Source organism: Ailuropoda melanoleuca, chromosome 8 (assembly GCF_002007445.2).
Source record: "Ailuropoda melanoleuca isolate Jingjing chromosome 8, ASM200744v2, whole genome shotgun sequence".
Taxonomy (NCBI): domain Eukaryota; kingdom Metazoa; phylum Chordata; class Mammalia; order Carnivora; family Ursidae; genus Ailuropoda; species Ailuropoda melanoleuca.
In genome coordinates, this window is record NC_048225.1 from 36,818,673 (window position 1) to 36,841,971 (window position 23,299).

Here is a 23,299-nt window from a genome sequence, read left to right on the forward strand (position 1 = left end):
CCTCTGAGGTAGGTAAAAACTATTATACCCATTTTACAGGTGAATAAAGGACTACCAAGGGAGGAGGAGTGAATTATCTGGGGCCACACATAAGCCAGTGGTTGAGCAAGCAATTCCTGCCCCCTTAGGTCAGGGTTAGGGCTGCCTGTTGTTGGCTCTTCTCTCTGAAGGACTGAGCTCTGGGAGAAGGTCAAAGAGGCTACTGTGATGCCACGTCTAGGGGTCAAGGGAATCAATCCCTCTTAGCCCAGGCTCTTAAAAAAAGTAAAGCAGCCTATTATGGAAAGCATAAAGGCGGAGTAGTCCAGGCTTTGGTCATTGTCCCTTAGGTGAGATGTGGCCGGTGATCCGTGTGATGCTTAGGATAAACCTTGGGCCATGACTCAGCTTCCTTGGGCCCTGACCAAGATGTTCTTTTCCATAGTCACAGAGTTGGGTCTCAAGGTAAATCTGAATCATAGACATTCTGCACAGTGGTTCTTCCTAATGACCAGGGCTCTGTCTTCTCAAAGCATTGTCTCCCCCATTTGCCCCTCACCTTATGTTCCCCGTTGCCCACACCACAGGAACGCACAGCAGGCATAGCTCATTTATTCTTGGGGACTCGGGATAGCCCAAAAGAAGGGTGCAAGAATGCCATCAGAGGGATGGGGAAGAGAAGTATTTTAGTCAGAGGTGACAGCAGCATAAGGTTGAGAGGTGAGAGAAAGCCTAAGTGTGAGGAACGCAAGGCGTTCTTTATGGATGATACGCAGCATGTATGAAGGAGGAGTGAATGATAAGAGCCAAAATAAGGAATGTTACCAAAGAGCATCAGTAGAGAGCAGTGAGCTGTGGAAAAACACAATCAAGTCTGTATTTTTGGAGTGGTTTGTAGTTTGGAAGCCCGAGAGGAGTCCCAGGTGTGAGTGGACAGATGCTGAGCTCAGCTGGGACACGAGAACTTCGAGGCGCCTGTAGAGAACCCAAGTGCAGATGACCAGTGGGTCTGAAAGCAGAGGTCCAAAGGTCAGAGCCTGGGCTAGAGAAGGCAATTTGGGGTACTCAGGGGCACCATCTTTGATGTTTCTAAGATCTCAACAAAAGATCTGACAGTCACACTTCATCTTCAGGTTTTCCTGGCAACGTCCTGGATTTGATCTTTGCTCAAAAGCCAGTTATTAATTCTAGCACCGTTTGCCATCTGGAGAGGTGGGGAATATTCGAAACAATCAAGTCCTGGCTTCCTTTTGCTTCACGGTCCTTCCATCAGGTCATCCCTCTCTTCTCACATTTTACAACAAGCCATGGGGAGAAATCAGGAGGCACCTTCAACTCTTCACTTGGAAATGCCATCAAGTAGGTCACCCACTGCATTCAGTATATTCTCTACTTTCTGCTATTGCCGGAGGCAATTGTGGTGGTGTTACTTAACCACTTCTGCCACTACATAAGGATCGCCTTTCTTCAAATTTCCAGTAAGATTTTCCTTATACTCCTTTAAGCCCTCACTTAACGATGTCCTCAAAGTCCAAAATTCTGTGAGCCGTGGGCACCTAAAGCTTTCACTAACATTCTCTTCAAAACCCTATGGCCTACTTCCAAAGACACTCCCACATTTAAGTTTCTGTTACAGTAGCACCCACCTCCAAGAACCAAAATCTGTATTAGTTACCTAGTACTTTAGAACGAATTACTCCAGAACTTAGCAACCCAAAACAATGAACATTTATTATCTCACAGTTTCCCATTGTCAGGAATCTGGAAAGCAGTTGAGCTGGGTGGTTCTGGGTGGTTCTCTCTAAGACGTTAGTCAAAGTAATTGACAACCAGGGTGGCTATCTTCTCTCGGACTGACTGGGGCTGAAGATCCTTCATCCGAGCTCAGTCTCACAGCTGTTGGCACACCTCAGGTCTTCACTAGTTATTGGCTGGCAGTTTCAGTTCCTTGCCACATGGGCCTCTCCATAGGGTAGCTCACAACATGGCAGCTGGCTTCGCCCATAGTGAGAGATTAAAGAGAGAGAGGGAGAAGACACATAAAATAGAAGCCCAGGTCTTTTTCAGCTTAATCTTAGTGGTGGCATACCATCACTTTTGCCATATGCTATTGGTCACACAGACCAACATGTGTGCAGGCCACTGGGCAGGGATCATTGGAGCCATCTTGGAAGTGGGCTACCATAGCTGGGAAAAATTGATTCATCCAGTTTTGCCTCCTTTCTCCTTCCTTTGTTAGTTCCTAGCTTCGCAGACACCAAGCATCCCTCCTTCTGGGGCAAAGACTGTGCTAGGCACTGGCTGCAGAGACTATCAGACCTTGCCCTTCCACAGGTGTTTGTCTTGTCTAGTCGGTGGAGATGAAATATGGACACAAGTAAGAAGAAAGAGAGAATTTACATATACACTTCACACCTATTAAGGACCAGGCACTTTGCTAGACGCATCTGTGCATTTCACATCCACAATAATCTGACAAGGTAGATACACCAATGTCCAGTTTTATGGATAAGAAAACTAAGACTCAGAAAATTTAGGAACATTGACCAAATTCTCATAACTAGTAAATACCAGGAATGAGATTTTAATTTAGGCGTTCAGGTTATGGAGGGAGGCATAAGGAAGGAGCCTGCATAGAAACACGAAAGAGCTAAACTATCAAGAAAGAGCTCCACTGTTCAATTACACACCATAAACTATCTGATGAAATACTGAGACAGAAGGAGAAGTAGCTAATGGTGGACATGCAGATATGAGTGACAGTTACTAGGGGCCCATGAAGCAGATTCTGACCCTTCGGCTCAAGCCCTTCAACCTGGCCTTGCCTTGCCTTGCCACCATCTGCTGAAAACTTCCTCATGCTTGAGTCCCCTCAGCCACTGACTCGCTCAGCTCCCATTTTGACTGTCATCTTCATGTTGTAACACTTGGGATTTAATAACCCTGGGCATGGACCCAGCCTGAAAACCCACTGGGCCTGCCTGCTTGTTCCCAGAATCCATCACTCTGGCTGTAGCCATAGGTACCTCATACCTTCTCTGCCCCCAGCCAATCTCCCTCTGCTCCCCCCAACACACAGCCCAAGAGGAGAGCTGAACCACAGATACGGGATAGTGTGACATGAGAAACAGAGTCACCAGCTTTTTGGTGGGCCTTCCTGCCCCTGTGCCCAGCAAAGCCCCTCTTTTGGGGTCAAGCAGCAGCCTCCCCTAGCAGTGCAGGTGGTTCTATCAGAGGCAGTAGCCTGCTTGGGTATGTTTAATCTGATTCCTTAGTCTTGAGTTACCACAACTGGCTTGTGAGGAAGATGTACCAGTCATAGGAACTGAAAAGCCGTAATATTCTCTTTTTTTTTTTCTCAAAGGTTTTTTTTTTAATATATAGCTCAGTGATTCATCAGTCTTATATAACTCCCAATGCTCATTATATCACGTGCCCTCCTTAATGCCTGTCGCCCAGTAACCCATTCCCCCACCCCTCTCCCCTCCAGGAACCCTCAGTTTATTTCCTATGATTAAGAGTCTCTTATGGTTTGTCTCCTTCTCTGATTTCATCTTTTTTTTTTCCCTCTCTTCCCCTATGATCCTCTGTTTTGTTTCTTAAATTCCACATATGAATGAGATCATATGATAACTGTCTTTCTCTCAATGACTTATTTCACTTTGCATAACACCCTCTAGTTCCATCCATGTCATTGCAAATGGCAAGATTTCATTTTTTGATGGCTGAATAGTATTCCATTGTATATAGATACCACATCTTCTTTATCCATTCATCTGTCAGTGGATAACTGGGCTCTTACCATGGTTTGGCTATTGTGGATATTGCTGAAAAGTCATATTTTCTTAGCACATCTCATATAAAGTGAAAATGTTGACCCCACTTCCATTTAGAGGGTTGGTTATTCAATTAACAGCTGTCTCTCTTACCAGACCTTGTTGGTTTGACTCACCACTGTATTCCCAGAACCTCACACATTATAATAATTAAATGCTAATGGGTAAATAAATGAAATGAAAGAATGAAAGAGTTTAGGTGGATTGAATTCACCTGACCTAAATCTAAGACTAGCTTCACAGGGGAGAGTAGGAGAGGACAGATGGGAATCTGAGGAAGGTCAAAGGCACAAGGTAGGAAGCTGAGGGAGTCTCCACAAGATGTCTTTTACTTTTTCTGTGAGTTGGGATGTGAGGGATTATCTCCTGAAAGGGAAGGGTGGCAAGAAATAGGAGGGAGGGGTGAGGAGAGAACTGAAGGTTTGAAACCTGTGTAGGGAATGGGACTGAATGCCCACCAGAGACTCGTGGAGGGGTGGTTGGCAGCAGATGGCTCTAAGGATTCAACCATGGTGCCATAGTTGGCTCCAAAGGGCAACAGATGCCATCAACCAAGAAAGGGAATGGATGGGGAAGAAGCCCAATGCAAGGAAGAGTTATGGGAGGTCAGACTTGCACATGGAGCTAGCCATCTCAGGTCAACAGGAACTTACAAAGTTCCTACTAGGTGCTGGACCTTTGTACTGAGTACAAAGAAAAATGGGAGAGCTCCTGATTTGGAGGAGCTAGAAAATGCATCCGATGTGAGGGAGTCATGAATCCCTAAGTAAAACCACAGGAGGTCTCATGCTGTGGCTCAACTGTAAATGCAAAGAACGGCAAGACCAAAGGTTTTTTCTCTTCTCTCTCTCTCTTCTCCTTCTTTCAAACTAAACATCACATTCAGCTCCTTGTCTCTGTGCCCAGAATTCTTTTTCAGCAAGTATGACCTACACTAGGCAGTCTGAGAACACCACCTGGTGGGTCTTCAAGGTATTAAACATTTAGCTTTCAAAGAAAAGAGTTCTAGATTGTAAGAACGGGAGGAAAATGTATTCATTCAGCAGTATTTATTGCCCCAAAACATTGCAACAGGCACCAGGAGTATGAATATATGCCCTCAAATTTCTTCCAATGTGAGAAAAAATTGAATTGAATTGAAAGCCTATATGAAAGCAAATTTAATGAGAGCTACAATCTTTTGGCTGAATTAGGGTTCTTCAGAGAAGAGAACATAGCATCCACTGTAAATAGAAAATAGAAAATCCCAAATCCAGCCCGTCCATGTAGACTCTTTTTCCCCTGGGCCCACTGTATCTTCTCTAGCTCTCCCAATTTTCCTCTGAGCAGACACTACAAAGCCCACATCTTCAAAGATGCCAACAGGGAAGGCAGCTATGGGCAAGGAAAGAGAACCAGACTGCAGTCAACAGTCCTGAACTTGAGCTGAAGAAAGCCAACTGAACTTGAGCAAAATCTTTTGTACATTCCTGAACTTTCATGTCCTCACTAGTTAACTGAAAATAAAAATGCCTACTTTTCGGGATGGTTATAAGAATTAAATAAGATAATAAAGTGGGAAATGCTTTTCAAAGTACAGGTCAAGTTTTGCTTATTGCTATTATTAGTCCATAGAAGGGTACCTTCCTTAAAGGAAAAGTACATCCCTTTGTCCTTGGTGAGTCATCACGGACCCAGGTACGTGAGGGTAAGGTGAGGTGAATGCAGAGGCCTTATCAAAGACGCCTGGGTGGCTCAGTAGGTTAAGCAGCAGACTCTTGGTTTTGGCTCGGGTCGTGATTTTGGGGTCGTGGGATCATGCCCCATGTTGGGCTCCATGCTCAGCATGGAGGCTGCGTGCGATTTTCTCTCCGCCTCTCTCTGCCTATCTCTCTCTCTAAATGAATAAATAAAATCTTTTTTTAAAAAAGACTCTTTTTCATTTTACAGATAATCAAAACTACATAGAAAAATTTTCTGTATCTGTGGCAGACAGACTCCACCTTTTTTTTAAAAGATTTTATTGATTTATTTGTCAGAGAGTAAGAGCACAAGCAGGGGGAGTGGCAGGCAGAAGGAGAAGCAGGCTCCATGCTGAGAAAGGAACCCAACTCAGGGCTCCATCCCAGGACCCTGGGATCATGACCTGAGCCGAAGGCAGATGCTTAACCAACTGAGCCACCCAGGTGCCTCCAGACTCTCTTTTATAATCACATCAAAAAAATAGGAAGTGCCAGGGCGCCTGGGTGGCTCAGTTGGTTAAGCATCTGACTCTTGATTTCAGCTCAGGTCATGATGTCAGGGTCTTGGGATCGAGCCCTGCTTCCAGCTCCATGCTGGGTGTGGAGCTTGTTTGATATTCTTTCTCTATCTCACCATCTACCCCACTCCTCACACTCTCTCTCACTAAAAGAAACAAAAATGAAATGCCTAGGAATAAATATGACAATAGTTGCATAAGATTTTAGTGAGGAAATTTTAAAACTTTTATTGAGAAACATTAAAGATAACAATTAATCAAAATACCACGTTTGTGGACTGGAAGACTCAATATTGTAAAAGAGTTAATTCTTCCAGATCAGCTATAGAGTCAATGCAATTCCAATCAAAATCCCAACAGATTTTTAGTAGTATTTGACAAGTTCATTCTCAAGTTTATATGAAGATGCAAAGAGCAAAGAACGGCCAAGATACACTTGAAGAAGAATTATAAAAATGGAGGACTGGCACTATCAAAAAGCAAGAATTGTTATGAAGCTACAATATTCAGAACAATATGTGGGTCCAGGCCAATTAATACACCAATAAAATAGAGTCCAGAAAGAGACCTTTGTATTGAATGAGCACTTGATATAGGCGGGCAAAGGACAGTTTAATAAGTGCTACTGGTACAATTAGCTACCCACGTTAAGTTAAACAGAAATCAATTCCAGGTATATTCAAGTTTTAATGTGTAAGGCAAAAAAAGAAAAAATATATATGTACACATATGTGCTGAACCAGCATTTTGCCAAAAGAAAAAAATATATAAATATCCAATAAACTTCATTACAGGGAAATACTAATTACAACAATGATATAACACTACATACTCACCAATAAGCAAAAATTTTAAAAGTTGATATGCGTAAGTGTTGTTGAGGATATAGAACAAGTAGACTTCTCATATACTGCTGTTGGGAATATAAGTGGTACGACCAATTTAGAAAACTGGAGTGATCTGCTGATTTTGACTACGTGTATATTTTTATTCCCACTTACATTCCCTAGAAAAACACAAGCATATGTGCACATGAAAATATGTACAAGAATGTTCATAGCAGCATTCTCAGAAGCCAAAAACCTCCAGACCATTCAAATACCCATCAAGAATGTAACAGGAAAGTAAATTACAGTACATTCAAAGAAAGCCAGGTCAGAAAACTTTTCCCATGAAGGGCCAGAGGGCAAATATTTTAGGCTCTGCAGGTCTCTATCTCGTGATTTTGTTGTATTTTTTCTCTCACAACTTTATAAATGTAAAAAGCATTCTCAGCTCTTGGGCCATACAGAACCTGCCATTAGCTGGATTTGGCCGGGGGGCCGTAGTTTGCCAATCCCTGATATAGAAGAAAACGATGCAGCATTGGAAATGAATGGATTGCCCTTTGAAACTCCATGGATGAATCTTTCAAACAACACTGAGCTAAAGAAGTGACACAAATACACACACATAATACAGATCACTTATACAGGCGTGACAGGTAAAATTCACAGAACTATAATTCCATTTACACACAGGCACAATGAAATGATGGGGTTCAGAAATGCATACATAGGACTTAAAACCACAAAGAAATGCAAGAAAACAGTTACAAAGAAGTCAGGATCATGGATAGCTCTGGGTGAGGGAGGGGGTTGTGGCCGGAGAGGGACCCCTGGGGCTCTGGCAATATTCTATTTCTTGACCTGGATGATGGTAACACAGGTGTTTGCCTTATCATTATTTGTTAACTCGCACATTTGTGTTCATTATTTGACAAGTTGTGTGTTTACGTTTTATGTCCTTTCCTGTGGGTTCTGTGTTTAGAGGGAGCCTCAGTTGGAGTTGACAAAGACAGTGGTAGAGAAAAGAGTTGCAGAGGCTCAGAGAGCATGGGAGAGGGTCAAGGGAAGGGGACAATATCCCTAAGAATGGCGGAGGCTGGCAAGGTCCAAATGTGTGGACTTCAAAGGCAGAGGGCTACTGAACCAGAAGGAGCCACCCCGGTTGGAAGCTGCCTTGGTCCGTGGAAAGAAGGCTACCAGATGCTTCTGGTTCTGTTGGGGGCTAGGACTGAAGAGTCAGTGTCCCAGTTTCCACCGGGGCATGGTGGACAGGCTGGGAGCACCACAGGCAGAAGAACAGGTCAAGATGAGACAGGACAGGTCCTTACCCTTCAGACACTCCCTCGTGGGCACGGGGAAGCAGGCAGGAGAGCTATATACAAAGGGAAGAAAAGGAGTTTGTTTTTTTTTACATACATATTTTTTTAAATCTCTATTTTACGGATCAAGAAATTGAGAATCACAGAGGTCAAGAGGTGTGTCCAAGGTCACAGATTACTACACGGTGCACATGAGATTGGGACCCAGCTTGGTCAATGCGTTCATCAGGGTTCTCCAGAAAAATGGAACAAGGAGGACCTCTATAGAGAAAGTGTGCGTGATTGAGTTTATGGGAGTGGCTCACATGACGTAGAGACCGGCAGGTGTGAACTCCGTGGGGCAGGCTGTCGGCGGGAAGCTCAAGCTGGGTTTCTAAGTTCCAATCTGGAGGCAAACCTGCTTCTTTTTCAGAAAACCTCAGCCTCTGCTGTGAAGGCCCTCGGCTTATTAGATCAGGCACACCCCCACACATACTGGAACATGATCCGCTTTACTTAAAGTCAACCAATTATAAATGGTAAGCACAATCACAAATACCTCCCTGGAAGCATTTAGATTAGTGTCTGAGCCAACAAGTGGGCACCATAGCCTAGTCCAGTTGACACAGAAAATTAACCATCACACTTGGACATGAACACCCACTACTGACTGACTCTAGCCTCATGTGCAGTGATTTACTGAATGTAGGCAAGTGGCTCAGGTAGGAAGCATGGACCACACATTAGTGTTGCCATCGTGCAAAGAGGAAATTTGTATTAAATGACCTTCCAGGGGTGCCAGGTCGGGCTCCCTGCTCAGTGGGGAGCCTACTTGTTCCTCTGCCCCTTCCCCTCCCCGTGCTCATGCGCATGCACGCTCATTTTCTCTCTCTCAAATAAATGAGGAACATCTTTAAAAATAAAAATAAAAATAATGAGCTTCCCTGGTATCAAGGCTGGGTCTGGATCCTATCTGCTGATTCCAAATGCCCTGCTCTTTCCTCCCTGCCACACCACTCCCTGTGGCTTCTCCCTCACTTTCTCTCTTCTGGACCCAGGGGCAGCCCAGAAGCTAAGCCCAAGCCTGCCAGACTTGGGCCCTACAGTACTACCCTTTTATATGCTTCTAACAAGAACACTGAACTGTTCTTGGAAACCCATTTCTCTCTCTCTCTCTCTCTTTTTTTCCTAGACTGTTCAACAGAACTATGTTAGGGATATTTAATGCTAAATAATGCAAATTCCTGTGAGCTACGGCCTCTCTCTTCTCTTCGGGCACAAGAAACCAGCAGCCATCCTGTGCCTCAAAGATCTACAGAGAGAAGCCTTCTCTCTCCCTCTTTTCACACAACCTGGTGGTCTGGATTTCAAGAACAATCCCACCAGGTCAGAAACTCTCCGTGGACCATTTGGTGGGGTATAGTACTCATCAACTGAGGCTTGCCAAGGAAAACAAGCTTCTGATTTTCCAAAGTTATGCTCAAACCAACTTCTTGTAAAAGTGAGTCCCCTGCTTTGAAAAGCTGAACCAAACCTACTTGTGGGCTTAGACCTAGCAAAGTGTTTTTGGGCAACTGTTGGCCAGGGGCCAATTTTACATCAGGAACAAGTACCATCCTGGGAAATCATTCATCCTAACAGAAGAGTCCCTCGAATTTGCGGAGTCAGTGATGATGGAGGGGAGGCGCAAATCCAAATGCTGGGAGAGGTCTACCTCTCAGACTGTACGCCAGGGGCTGTAATGAGGAGGGTATACCAGGAAGCCAATGAGCGGTTTGCCTAATTGCTCTATAGGACCTCTGCTCTGTGGGTTATGCAGAAAACCCAGTGCAGCACCAATGGGACTGAAATGCACTTTACTTTCTTGGAGTGAAGGCTGCAGCTCTTAAAGGCATGTAAGAAAAATGGTGCCTTATAAAGCTTCCAGAGAGAAGTGGTTAGAAAAGCTTAATGGATCAGAAATCAGCTCAGATCAATTTAATTCGCTTTCACATGCCAGACCCAGAGGAGCACAAATGAACTAGACCTAGCCCTGGCCTTCCCAGAACAGACCAACTGGTGGGGGAAAACGGACAGATAACGTCAGCAAGATAGAGTGAAGTGCTGTGATAGAGACATACCCAGAATGTCATAGAAGCGTGATGGAGGGGCACCCCATCTTGCAAAGGGGTTGGGCTTCCTGAAGGAAATGACACTTGAGCTGAGCCTTTAAATATGAACAAAAATTTACTAGTAGAAGAAAGTGAGAAGAACATTCAGGCGGGGACAACAGTGTAAGCAAAGGCGAGGAAGCATGAACAAGATGGGCCAGTTGGGAAATGAGCTGAGAGTTCATAGGTCCAAAAAGTAGGAAGACAGGCAGGCAAGGAGCTAAGGCTGATAGTAAGGGAGGGGCCAGGCTCTGTAAGCCAAACTAATCAATGTGTTAGATTATATCATGTAAGCTACTAAGGAGGCCCAAGGGGCTTTCTGAGAACATGACCCACTTACTAGTTCCAAATCAGAGTAGGTATCACTGATTTCTGTCTGCCCACCTTCAAACTATCAGGTTCCAGAGCGAGTCTTCTAATCTGTAATTCCAATGTTATTGCACGAATGAATGAATGAGAGAAGGCATTATTCAGGGACAAACAGAAATATTATCTGGCTACATCTCCAGCAGAGATGAGAAATCATGAATTTCGGGAGATGCCAACCAGCATTGTCGCATCATTTTCTCCAGCAACAGACCAGGTTATAGGAGCAGGAAAGCCAGTGTATGAGATGTATGAGGAGTCAGAATTCTGCCATATAGACCAGAGAGTGAAGGTTGTTGGAGAGATGTATGTGAAATTCTTACTGAATAAGCAAGTTAGGACAGTCAAAAGAAAAAACAGAAACAAAAAAACCCACCACCAGAACTCCTTTTTTCTTTAAACAAGTTTAACATGGGGTTCTATCACTTTCCACTGGAAAGGCCCCAACTAGTAATGTGCATAGCAGAGAGATCAGGGTCTAGACTCCAGTCTCTGGAGGCTTCCATAAGCTTTCAAATGGCAGCGGGAAAAAGGCTAAAAGAAAGCCATTTAAGATGTCAGAAGTCGAGTTGTTCCTGGGAGCAGCAGAGTCATGGGGTGGGCCATGGGAGTGGCCGCTGAAGCAGATGGCATGAAAGGGAGAAGATTGAGCTGAGAGGCTGGGCCATCTTACACACCCCGAAATAACCCAGCCCAGTGGCAGGCATGAGTTGAAATCTACCTCAGAGAATTACAGGCTAATTGTTTTCTTTCCCCTCAGAACCTCTCCTTACCCTGTCCCACCTAGCCTTGACTGGTTGGTTTGTCCCTGAATTTAACTTTTCACTTTTCTATCTCTGGAAAGGAAGCCAGATAAAATCCAGTGTGTTCACCCAACAGTGAAGAAATCTTGAAAATCCCCTGAAGCCTGGAGATGTCTCCACCCTTCTACTCCCATCCTGCCCCAGAGCAATCGTGGCTTGCTAGAAGAGTCTCAGAAACTTCATGTTAACACTTTGTTTTCTGTCCAAAATTACCTCAAGTGACCATGAGACACTGGGAGAAAAATGTGAGCTTTGAAGTGCAGCAGATCTGATTTGAATCCCAGCTCTGACCTTGGACAATGACTCAATTTTTCTAAGCCTCGATTTCCTTCTCTCTAAAATGGGAATAATAATTCCCACCTCATAAGGTCGTTCTCAGAGTTAAATGAAGTATACTGCATTAGTGCCAGCACAGAGTTCCCACCTCCCCCACTATCAGTCCTTCCCCCCACACCCCCAGCTGCCTCAGCGTCCCCCTCCATTAGCCGTTACTGAGCATGAGGATGGCCACTCAAGCAACAGAATGAGAACTGGATGAGCTGTCAAGAGCCCGCCTTCCAGAAGTGGCTTTAGTAGTTCAGCTGGGCACAACGCTCAGCCTGTTGGGCCCTCAGTTCTAGCCCTGCCCACCTCACAGAATGGAGGTAATGTGATTTACAAATATCAGCAAAAAAGAACGTGAATAAGTTTGTGTTAAAGTACCAGTGAGAACAACAGCTCAGAGTGCTACTTTTCTGGAGAGGATTGCATTTTTTCTTTGGAGTGAAATGTAATCAGCCATTCGTTTAATAAAACTGAATGGGACATCTGTCTACCATGTGTTCAATCCCTGTGCAGAGAATTAGTTTTAAATAATCCTTCTTCTTCCATGATACTAGATATATGGGTTGAACATTCATTCATTTCTTCATTCCTTCATTGATTTAATAAATCTCTCTCAAGCCCTGATATTCGAAAGGAACTACAGAATTTATCTCTTACAGGACATATTTCAGTCTTACTAGTAATTTTATTGACTGTCATCTCCAAGTGACTAGACTGTAAGCTTTTTGAGGACAGATGGGATCCAGGCAATGTTCAGTGTCTCTTGACTGACCAAATGAACCCGAAGGACTGACCGTTTCCTACATAACACAACTGTCATAAGCTGCTTCTCTGACCATGAGCTATACTCATAGGGGCTCCTTGTCACCTGAGTCTGGCCCAGGAAATGGAACTGGACTCATAATGTTTCCATCACCCCAGGCAAACTACTCTTGCCCTCTAGGTGACTCAGCAGTCTCTAGTCCCTGGCCTGACATCAGCCCCCAGGATGGTCCCAGGCAATACCATCTCTATGATGAGCACAAATGGGCATGTGCCCAACCCTCAATGTTAGCATGCCAGTCCCTTTGCAGCCTATTGGCTGCAGGGACCATTAGGGCTGTCTGGGGCCTCTGTTATTAATGAGGGATGCTCTCAGCGCAACTCAGCTCTGCTTCCTGGGCATCAGCCCATCAGAAGGAGACAGATCTCACTGGCAAGTGTACTTCCCTCCAGTCCTGGACCGCTCCCAGGCTGCCTGCTGGATGGGGGAGAAGGATTTCACTTCTCTCCCTCCCATTGGTCACCTCCCCTCCTCCATCTTCCATCTCCATCCTTCCTTCCCTTCCTTGCCCCCTCTCACTTTATTTTTGCCCCCTTCCCCACATATACCTCTTCTTACTCTTCATCATTTTTCCTGCTTTCTCATTGTCCTTCTCCTCCTTTACCCTGTGTCTACCTCCCTTTCTCCACTGTCGCTGTCTCTTTCTCATCTTTGTTAATTTCCAGCTCTCTGCCACTTTGCCTCTTTCTGTCCTTTTGTATATATCTGTCTCTGCCTCCCTTTCTGGGTTGTCCTCTTGCTCCCCACCTTTCCCACCCCTAAGTCCTCACCTTCAATCTGCAGCCATTACAGGTATAGGAAAGCATGGATGGTTCAGGGCAGTAGAGAAGTCTGGTTCTAAAGGAACATGGGACACACAGAGGGGGCTATCAGAGGAATCTAGGAAGGTATTTGAATTATCTACCAGACAAACTTGAAATCAGGATAAAAAGGAGTCCTCCTGGCAACCTTCTCGGGTCCCCTCCCTCTTCGGGAGCTTTGTACTATCACTCAATAGACTTTGTTTTGTTGCCCACTACTCAGACTGGTCTACCTCTTCATTCTTCAAAGTGCTGTGACCAAGAACCATGGGCACTGAAGGAAAAAATCCTGTAATACTACTTATATCTATTTAATTCACTTATTCTCAAAAATAATATGCATGTTACTTATGAAATTTCATCATATCGAGTTTGTATTGTTGGAAAGTTTTGTAACAGATAATGAACTTATTTGACTAATAAACCCAGGTAGAATAAAAGCTTTATGTCTGTATTATATTCAATGTTGATAACTCTATAAAGACAGAAATAAAATCTTAAAAAAAAAGGAGTCCTCCCAACCCCCCCAAAATAAAGCACAACAAGATATCACTTTATACCCACAAGACTGCTAAAAATCTGACTTGACCAAATTTGGCAAGGATGTAGAAACAGCTAGAACTTCCATATCTTGCTGGTGGGGGTGTAAAATGTTACAACCACTTTGGAAACTGTCCTTTTCTTTTCTCATAAATTCAACACACAGCTGCTCCATGACCCAGCAATTCCACTCTTTGGTATATACCTGAGAGAAGTGAAAACCTATTATCACATAAAAACAAAACATGAATACCCACAGCAGTTTTATTCATAATAGCCAAAACCTAGAAAATACCCAAAGGTCCATCAATAAGAAAATAGATAATCATGGTATATTCATGCAATGGAATATTACTGAGCAATAAAAAGAAGCATGCAACATAATGATTAATCTCTGAAATGTTGAGTGAAAGAAGCCAAACACAAAAGAATATGATTCCATTTATATGGAATTCAAAAACAGACAAAATGTTGCAGTTGACCTTGACTGCAGGTTTGCGAGACTCTGAAACAAAGGGCCATTTTTCCATGTCATTAAAACTGATCTACTATTGGGGCGCCTGGGTGCTCAGTTGGTTAAGCATCTGACTCTTGATTTTGGCTCAAGTAATGATCTCAGGGTCAGGAAATTGAGCTTCTTGTCGGGCTCTGTGCTGAGCACAGAGTCTGAGATTCTTTCTCTCCCTCTCTCTCTGCCCTTTTCGCCCCCCATCTCGCACTCTCCTTCTCTCTCTCAAAAAAAAAAAAAAACCAGAAAAAACTCAAAACTAATCTACTGTGCTAAAAATGAGAATAGGGGTGGGGTGTGGGACTGGCAGGGAGACTAGGGCATGAAGTAACTTCATCAGATGAGAGAAATTTCTATCATTTTAGATGTCAGTAACACAGGTATATATAGTTCTCAAACTTCATTGACACGGACACTTAGATCTGGGCATTCTCCTGTGTACGAATTATGTCCGTTTTTAAAAATCACCCATAATTACATAACGTGGAGAAAGATACTGCTATATTTTCACTTTTTCTATTTATATACGGATCTATTTTCCTAATTGTGGTTAAATGCCATATACAGTTCTTTTCCTCTTAACATCATTTTGTGCATTTTCCCATGTCTTAAAATTCTTTGAAAAGCATACCTTTTAATGGGTGTAATAGGTCACCATAAAGATGCATCATGACGAACCTCGCTATGTTCCTGTTGCTGGACAGGTATGTCGTTTCCAGTTTTTCACTTTATAAATGGCAATGTCTTGACAAACCTAAATGGAAAAATGTAGATACGGAAGGTTTTTTACATTAAATAAATAGTTTAAGAGCAGGAACTCTGGAGCCCAGACCATCCATAAGTTTGAATCTCAGTCCTACCACTCACTTTTCGTGACCCACGCAAGTTACTGAATCTCTCTCTGCTTCAGGGCACCTGGGTGGCTCAGCTGATTAAGCATCCGACTCTTGATTTTGGCTCAGGTCCTGATCTCAGGATCATGAGGTCGAGCCCCACAGTGGTTTCCAGACTGCTTAAGATTCTCTCTCTCTCCCTCTCGCTCTGTCCCTCCCCCACCCCTCTCTCCCTTTCTAAAAAATAAATAAAAACCTTTCTCTGCTTACATTTCCTCATTGGAAATGACGATATTAACAGTAACTCCCCTCATTACATTGTTGTGAGTTAAATGGGGCCATAAATGTAAAGCACTTAGAACAATGCCTGGCATTTAGTAAGCCCTCAAAAAGTGTCGCTATTGCTTACAGTATTGTTTGAGGAAAGACCTACATCTAGGCTTAGAACAATTGATGTTGCAAACAAATTAGAAAGAAAGGCTTATTGTTGGAGGACTGGAGGAGACTGGAGAGGATTACTAATCTGCTTCAAAAGTCTGTGTTTGGGTTGGCAGAGTCTAGACCAGGGATGGCATATTCCATATTTACCTCATCCCTTGATCTTGGCAGAGAGCACCCTTCAGTTACCACACTGTTTCTATAGAGTCCAGATAGCACCTTAAAATTCCTTCCATCATTCCAGCTTCCCTTACTGTTTCATCTGAGTTGAGATAAGGGAAGGGCTTTTTGACATCCCTGTTCTAGAGCAATGATTCTCAACCCTGGTACACATTGCAGTCCTGAGGTGGTGGTGTGGACAGACTTCCAAGATAGCCCCAGTGATCCCCGTCTCCAGTAGGCATGCCCTCATGAGTCCTCTCCCTCTGAGTGTGGGCTGGACCTAGTGGCTTGTTTCTAATGAATGGAACATGGCAAAAGTCACTGAATGCCGTTTCCACGAATGGGTTATAGAAGACTGTGACTTCCATCTTGCTAGCTGATTCTCTCTAGCACAGACTTTCATGAAGCAAGCTTCCATGTTGGAGTCTGAAGTGGCAATGCACTGAGAGTGGCCTCCAGCCAACAGCCAAGAGAACTGAGACCCACCGTGCGGGAGCCTATAAGGAACTGAGTGAGCTTGGAAACGGGTCCTGCTATAGTTGGACCTTGACTGCAGTCTTCTGAGAGACCCTGGACCACCACCGTGACTGCACTTTTGTGGGAGACCCTGAAGCGGAGGATCTAGCTACACGTCCCTGAGTACAGAGACTGGGATGTAATAAGTACATGGGTTTTGTTTTTAAGGATTTTATTTATTTATTTGAGAGAGAGAGACAGCATGAGCAGGGGGAGGGGCAGAGGGAGACGCAGACTCCCCGCTGAGTGGGGAGCCTGATGGGGGGCTTGATCCCAGAACTCTGAGATCATGACCTGAGCTGAAGTCACCCCAAGACAAAGCTATGCTGCTGTGAGTAGCTCAGCTAGTTGTCCCCTCCCTCCAGCCCTTCCCTAGATCTGAGGCCCTCTCCCAGACTGGCCACTCAGATAACAGGCTATAAACAGAGTTTACAGGCTGCAGTTCTAAGAATATTCCTAAACAGTTATTCTTGGTAAAGTACTTTATGGTCCAAATCAGAAAATAGCTGTCCATCCCTGAGGGGTGGCCCCTCCCCCCACACTGATCATTTGACATTGGTCTCCCGTGGTTGTTTATAGGTTGCTTACATGCTAACCTGAACACCCTCAAGAGAAGACCCCACACTCCAACCAGCCCTCACATTGCCTTCGAAGGGGCTCAGGAGTCTCCTGGGCCACAGGAACAAACAAGGGTTCACAATCAATTTACTGGGAAAATATAGTAACACCTGATTACTTGACCAACTTACCATCTGATAACATAGAGAAGCAGAATAATGGAGTGATTGGAGAACAGTCTCATAAGCCAAACAGCCTGAGTGCAAGTTGAAGCTCTGGCACTTACTAACTCTTGTGTCTCAACTTACCCATGTGTGAGAAGGGTAGAATGATATAGTGCTTTCCACGTGGGGTTGATTGATTCATTAAATGATTAGGTGAGTCACTACTTCCGAGACACTTAGGACAGCACTGACTTTCCATTGTCGGTAATCTACCTGTATCTTCACAACAACCTCGTGAGGGAGTATGATTAATGCTCAATTTACAGATGAAGAGAGGCGCCTGGGTGGCACAGTCAGTTCAGCGTCAGGCCCTTGGTTTCGGCTCAGGTTGTGAGATCAAGCCCCGCATTGGGCTTCCTGCTCAGCAGGAATAGAACATGGGCATCTGCTTGAGAACTCTCTTTCCTTTCCCTCTGCCCCTCCCCTTCTCTCTCTCCCTTAAAGTAATTTACAAATGAAGTAATTGAAATTCAGAGGTGAGACAATTTGCTCAAGGTCACAAACCTACCGGTGCCCTGGCTGGTATTTGAACTCAGGAATGCTCCAAGTACAGCCCGATGTTGAAATTCCTGGAATTATTTAATTCATGAGTGCCTATTATGCGCCCCACTAAAGATACGGTGAACAAGAGTCTCAGGAGAAGAGGGGAGTCATAAAAACAACTAAATAAACAAGATTTGTTTTTCTAAATTCCTAACCAAAATAAAAAAATAAACCAAGATGATATCAGCTAATGATTATGCAATGAAGACGATAAAACAGACTGACGTCAACAGGCAAAACCAGAAAATAACCCAAATGTTCAGCAGCGGGCGAATGAATGTACACGAACTGCAGATCAGCCATTCAATGGAATAGCAAGAAATGCAACACTGACACGTACAACCGCATGGACGAATCTCAGAACCATGCTGGGCGAAAAACAACACTGCCAGGCTGTGTGATCTACTTCCATAACATTCTAGAGAATGCAAACGGATCTGTCTTGACAAACACAAGCCAATGGTTGCCTGGGGCTGAGGGCAGAGAGAAGGTTGGACAGGCGCACAGAGGAACTTCTGGACTGATGGAAATATTCTGTCTTGATCGTGGTCATTGTTTCATGGGTGTATCCATATAATAAAACTCATCAAATCACACACTTGAAACGGATACTATTTGCCGCACATTAAGTAAACCTCAGTCAAGTTGGTTTTAAAACATGGGACAGTGACTGTGAAGGTCAATAGGACAGGGCTACCGGAAGCCTCTCAAAGAGAAGGATGTTTGTGCTGAGATGAGAAGGATGTTCAGGTTGTAAGAAATCAAAGAGATCAAGTCCAAGGGCACCAGAACATGTTCAATCCCTGGCGAACCCGGGGCAGGGAGCGGCTGGCCCCTGATGCAAGGAGTTTCAGTGTCTAAAGAGAATTCAAAAATAAGAATAAGACCCACCTAAAAGTTTTAATTATCCCCAGGCACTGGCAATTCTAAACAACATCAGTGAGAAAATGTTCCTCCGTGCTGGAGCAGACGGGTCCTACACCGGTGTTTTCCATAATGGTCCCCGGGATCAGAAAATTCTGTGTGACATACCGTTCACAGTCATTTTTGTTGAATACAGTGGTAAATTGTGATTGTAAGAATATGACTCGTAAGCTTTGAGCCCACCTATTTTACTTTGGCAGCACTCCTCTTCGTGCCCTGACTTTGTGACTCTTTCATTGACTTTTATTGAAATTGGACTTGAATAGCTCAGTGCTGGTCTTGTAGGTAGGATACCCAGCCCATCCAGGCCGTAATGGTAACGTCAGACCCTGTGGGTCAACTAGCTCACAAATCCCAGCTAGTTCAGGAAAACCGTTTTGTCTTTCTCACTTTGATGTTTTTTTTTTATGTTGCACTGAAAATCTCCTGCAGACCATATTCTGAGATTAAGCACGTGGCTTCTGCTCCAGACCATGTCCTCAGTGCCTCATACCTCACTTTTACCAATAAAGAAACTGAGACCCAGTGATATGAAATCATTTCTGTAATGGAATAGCTGAGACCAGAATTCAAGTTAGCTTTTTTGCCATCCACTGCACTGCCGCCACTGCATACTTATTGAATACCTTTAACATGCCCAGCACTGTGCAGTAAGAGACAACCCATAGAAGATCTAGAAGAAATGGTCCCGCCCTTTAGAAGCATCATCTTTGAGCCCAAGTCTAAAAAGCATGAATGCCACAGGGAAATTTATTCAATTACTGAACACATATTATGTACCTATTATGAGCTGGGCATTGTGATAACGGACCCAGACTTTTCCAGGGAATCATCCCCCTTCACACCTGCGTCTTATTGACCTTCACAGCATCACCAGGAAGTAGTAATAATGGAATCCCATTTTACAGCTAAGGAAATTGCTATAAAGAAAGTTAAATCCATGGGGTGCCTGTGTGTCTCAGTCAGTTAGGCATCTACCTTCGGCTCAGGTCACGATCCCAGGGTCCTGGGATCGAGCCTGCATTGAGCTCCCTGCTCAGCAGGGAGCCTGCTTCTCCATCTGCCCCTCCCCCTGCGCTCGTGCTCTCTCTCTAGCACGCTCTCTCTCAAATAAATAAATAAATAAATATCTTAAAAAAAAAGAAAGAAAGAAATATTAAATTGCTTGCCTAAGGTCACACAGCTACGAGTGGAAGAGCTGGGCTTTTCCTGGGTCTGTCTGACTCCAGAGCCAGAGTTCTTACCCACTGTGTCCCCAGCCTTTCTATTCTCATGCAATCAGGACAAAAGAGAATAAGCATTGGCGCTCACCCGTAATGGGACTATTGGCTAATAGGGGATAAGGCTTGCCTGTGTCAGTCACCACAACTTCTGATCCCAGAGGCCACACACTCAGGCTGCATGGTTCAGGCAGTGTGCACCAAACCAGCCCAGTGTAAGAGCCCTACTTAGTATACAATACGGCACCGTAAAAACCCAGCTCCAGGCAACCAACTTGCACAAAGTTTGTATAGGTCTTCCACACGGCATCACTCCATCCCTTCCCAGTTCAGCCACCGCTTGGCACCATAACAGCATCCATGCATAATACACAGTAAGCATATTTTTAAAAAATTTATTTATTTATTTGAGAGAGAGAGACTCAGAGGGAGAAGGAGAGAGAGAATCCTGAGCAGACTCCACACTGAGAGCAGAGTTTGACCCGGGACTCAATCTCAGGACCCCAAGATCACCACCTAAGCCAAGACCAAGAGTCAGATGCTTAACCAACTGAGCCACCCAGGCACTCCAACAGGAAGCATATTTTCAAAAGAGACGAAAGAAGCAAGAAGTTAACAGATCATCTGAATGCAGTGATCAGTATTCCAGAACCAAACACCAGGATATATGGTCTCACAAATTCATTTGTCCTTACAAGAACAATGGAATAGCGTGTTTAAATTTTAAAATCTCAAAAATGAGAACTGTACAGGGATATACGGCTGTCATAGAGCTTGGACACTATAAACACAGATCATTTGCTTCTCTTGGAAGTAAAAAAATGGCTTCAAAGATTTTGAGAAAATAAGCACTGGTGGGTGTTGATTTTTTTTCCAGAGTGGTTGGTTGGACAAGTTACCAAATACCTAAAAGCGACAGTACATACCAAAGACAGCAAAGAAGGAGCCAATAGATCAGATTAGGTATGAATGTCGAATTATATCCTTTTAGCAAAAATAAGCACTCTCAGTATTGAGTATATAGACCCCTCCAAGTCTTAGTCCCAATCTACTTTTCTAGTCTCCCACCCCACTACTCCCGCTCTGCCTCAACCAGACTGATGCCATGCCTGGGATCTTGTAGGCATTTACCTGATATTTGGGGAGGGCCCCTGGGGGGCTCAACCAGTTAAGCTAAGCATCTGCCTTCGGGTTCTGGGATGGAGCCACCCTGCTCAGCAGGGAGCCTTCTTCTCCCTCTCCCCCCTGCTGGGCTCTGTCTCTCTACCTCTCTCTCAAATAAATAAATAAAATCTTTAAAAATCTTTCTTGAAAGAAAGAGAGAGAGGAAGAAAGGAACAAAGAGATAGGAAATGAAATGGACAATGCAATCAAGGTTTAAATGGACTCACCCTATCTCCCTCTTCTATGCAATCCTGCTCTAAAGAAAGGATCTGCCACACTAAGATTTAAGTGTCATTGAACGTGACCAGAAGAAGCTTCTAACTAATGTAAAGCAGTGGTTTTCCGCCCTGGCTGCATATCAGAATCACTCAGAGAGCTTTTAAAAAACACTAATGCCTGGGCCCCACCCCCAGAGCACCTGATTCAATTGAACTGGAGGGACACCCAGGCTGTGGAGCTTTGTTCCTAATGTGCAGACAGGGTTGCCCGTTTCTGACCCAGTCCAGTCCCTTCAGAGGTCCAGAGAGTTGATGCCACATCTCCATGGCCGGAGAGCTGGTAGGTGATGGAGGCAAGAAATAAACTCACAGCATCGCTGGGTCACTCTAGCCTTTATCAGCTCTTGATCTCATGGAATTCTTCCTTCTCTTTTAAATTTCTCAGACTTCAGTTTTTCCCCATTTAACAAATAGTTATTAAGCCCCTGCCATGGGCCAGGGGCCTGGTATACAGCAGTGAGCAAAACAGCCAGTTTCCTCTCCCTTTGGCCTCAGCAGGAAGAGCCCGCATACCTGGACACCTTTCCCAATGTGGATCACTCGGTCTCCACTAGTTTGTGAATTTCTTGGGACTAGGAGCCATGAGTTAGTCATCTTTGAAGCTGCAGAGCCTAGCACATTGCCTGATATGAAAGCAGATTTGATGAAAGTTTGATGAACGAACAAATACAAATGATTCCTAAATCCTCAGATATGGAATAAACAGAAAGTTTCAAGAAGATCACTTTTATTTGTGAGGACTTTCTCAATTCTATGTCACGGAAATCTAGCTTTAATTTTCCCAGTCAAGAGAGGGTATTTACTTGCTCATAAGTGGCAAAGCCAAGTGTACAGAATCCCGGAGCTCAAACCGTGTCATTAGGGCTCAATCTCTCTTGGCGGCTCCAAGCTGGTTCAGTTTGTGTCATTTGGTGTCGTGCTTACTTTAGGGCCTGTCCATGTGACAGGCAAGACGGTACTCCAGGATTCCCAGGTGTGTATCCTCTGATTTTAGCAATCCCCGCAGACTCCGAGGGCCCCATGTGCGCCTCCCTGAACCAAACACTATGTGGCTCATTCTCCCAGTGTATCTACCATGTGCCAGGCCCTGTGCAAACAAGTAGGCTGTCAGCGAACACTTGGATAGATGGAGGGATGGAGGGATGGTTGGATGGAAGGTTGGTTGATGGATGGGTGAATGGTAGATAGATGGTGGATGGGTAGATGACCGGTGGTGGATGGATATCACTAGTATCCAATGGCTCCACCCAGAGCAGCCTGAGACTCCCTTGTTGTCCCCTGTTCTCACCCCTCCACCCCAGGCTGTCACCTCACTTTCCTAAAAGCCTTCTCCTTGCCCATGGAGCCATTAGAGGGTCTGTCTTGGTCCCCAGGCAACAGCTAGTACTTTCCCTCCCTCCTGCCATCCAGCATCCAGCTGAATCTGGAATCAGTACCAGTAAACTGGGTGTGAACGGAAGGAGACGGCTCATTATCTGCCATTATTTACTTCTGAGTGTATGCATTCTCACCGCTTCTCATTCTCCGTCTCTCCTCTTTCCTTCCCTCTTCTTGGGAACTGGCTCAATCAGAGTACAACCAGCTCATCTGCATTTGGCCCTAGAGGACCTGCGGACTCAGGGGAGGAGGGCAGAGGCGGCCGGCGGGCGAGCGGGCGGGAGCAGCACGGTGGCGGTGACAGCGCACAGCCGGGCTGCGCCGCGCCGCTGGAAGCCCAATGCCCGGCCCGAGCCGCCCAGGGATTGCTAATGAGGCCTCTGCCGAGAGGGAGTAAGAAGAACCGCCGCATATCCCTGGGACTCCTCGCCCTCTGCGTGGCTGCAGCCGGGTGTCTGCAAAGTAAGCGCGGGGCGGCTCGGGGCGCAGCGGGGGACCGCGGGGCGGCGCTGGGGGTGGCGGTGGGAGGCTCGGGGCGGCGCTGGGGGCGGCGGAGCAGCCGGGGCTCG

At 44.9% G+C, this 23,299-nt stretch overlaps 1 protein-coding gene across 1 annotated transcript in view; it reads left to right on the forward strand.

The window, feature by feature from the left end:
- The first annotated feature begins 22,865 nt into the window (after positions 1-22,865).
- Positions 22,866-23,299, forward strand: part of VSTM5 (V-set and transmembrane domain containing 5) — a 29,572-nt gene continuing 29,138 nt past the window's right edge. Inside the window, exon 1 of the mRNA XM_034666163.1 lies at positions 22,866-23,192. Within this exon, the coding sequence (XP_034522054.1) occupies positions 23,102-23,192 (91 nt within the window). The 5' untranslated portion in view covers positions 22,866-23,101. The remainder of the gene's footprint in view (positions 23,193-23,299) is intronic.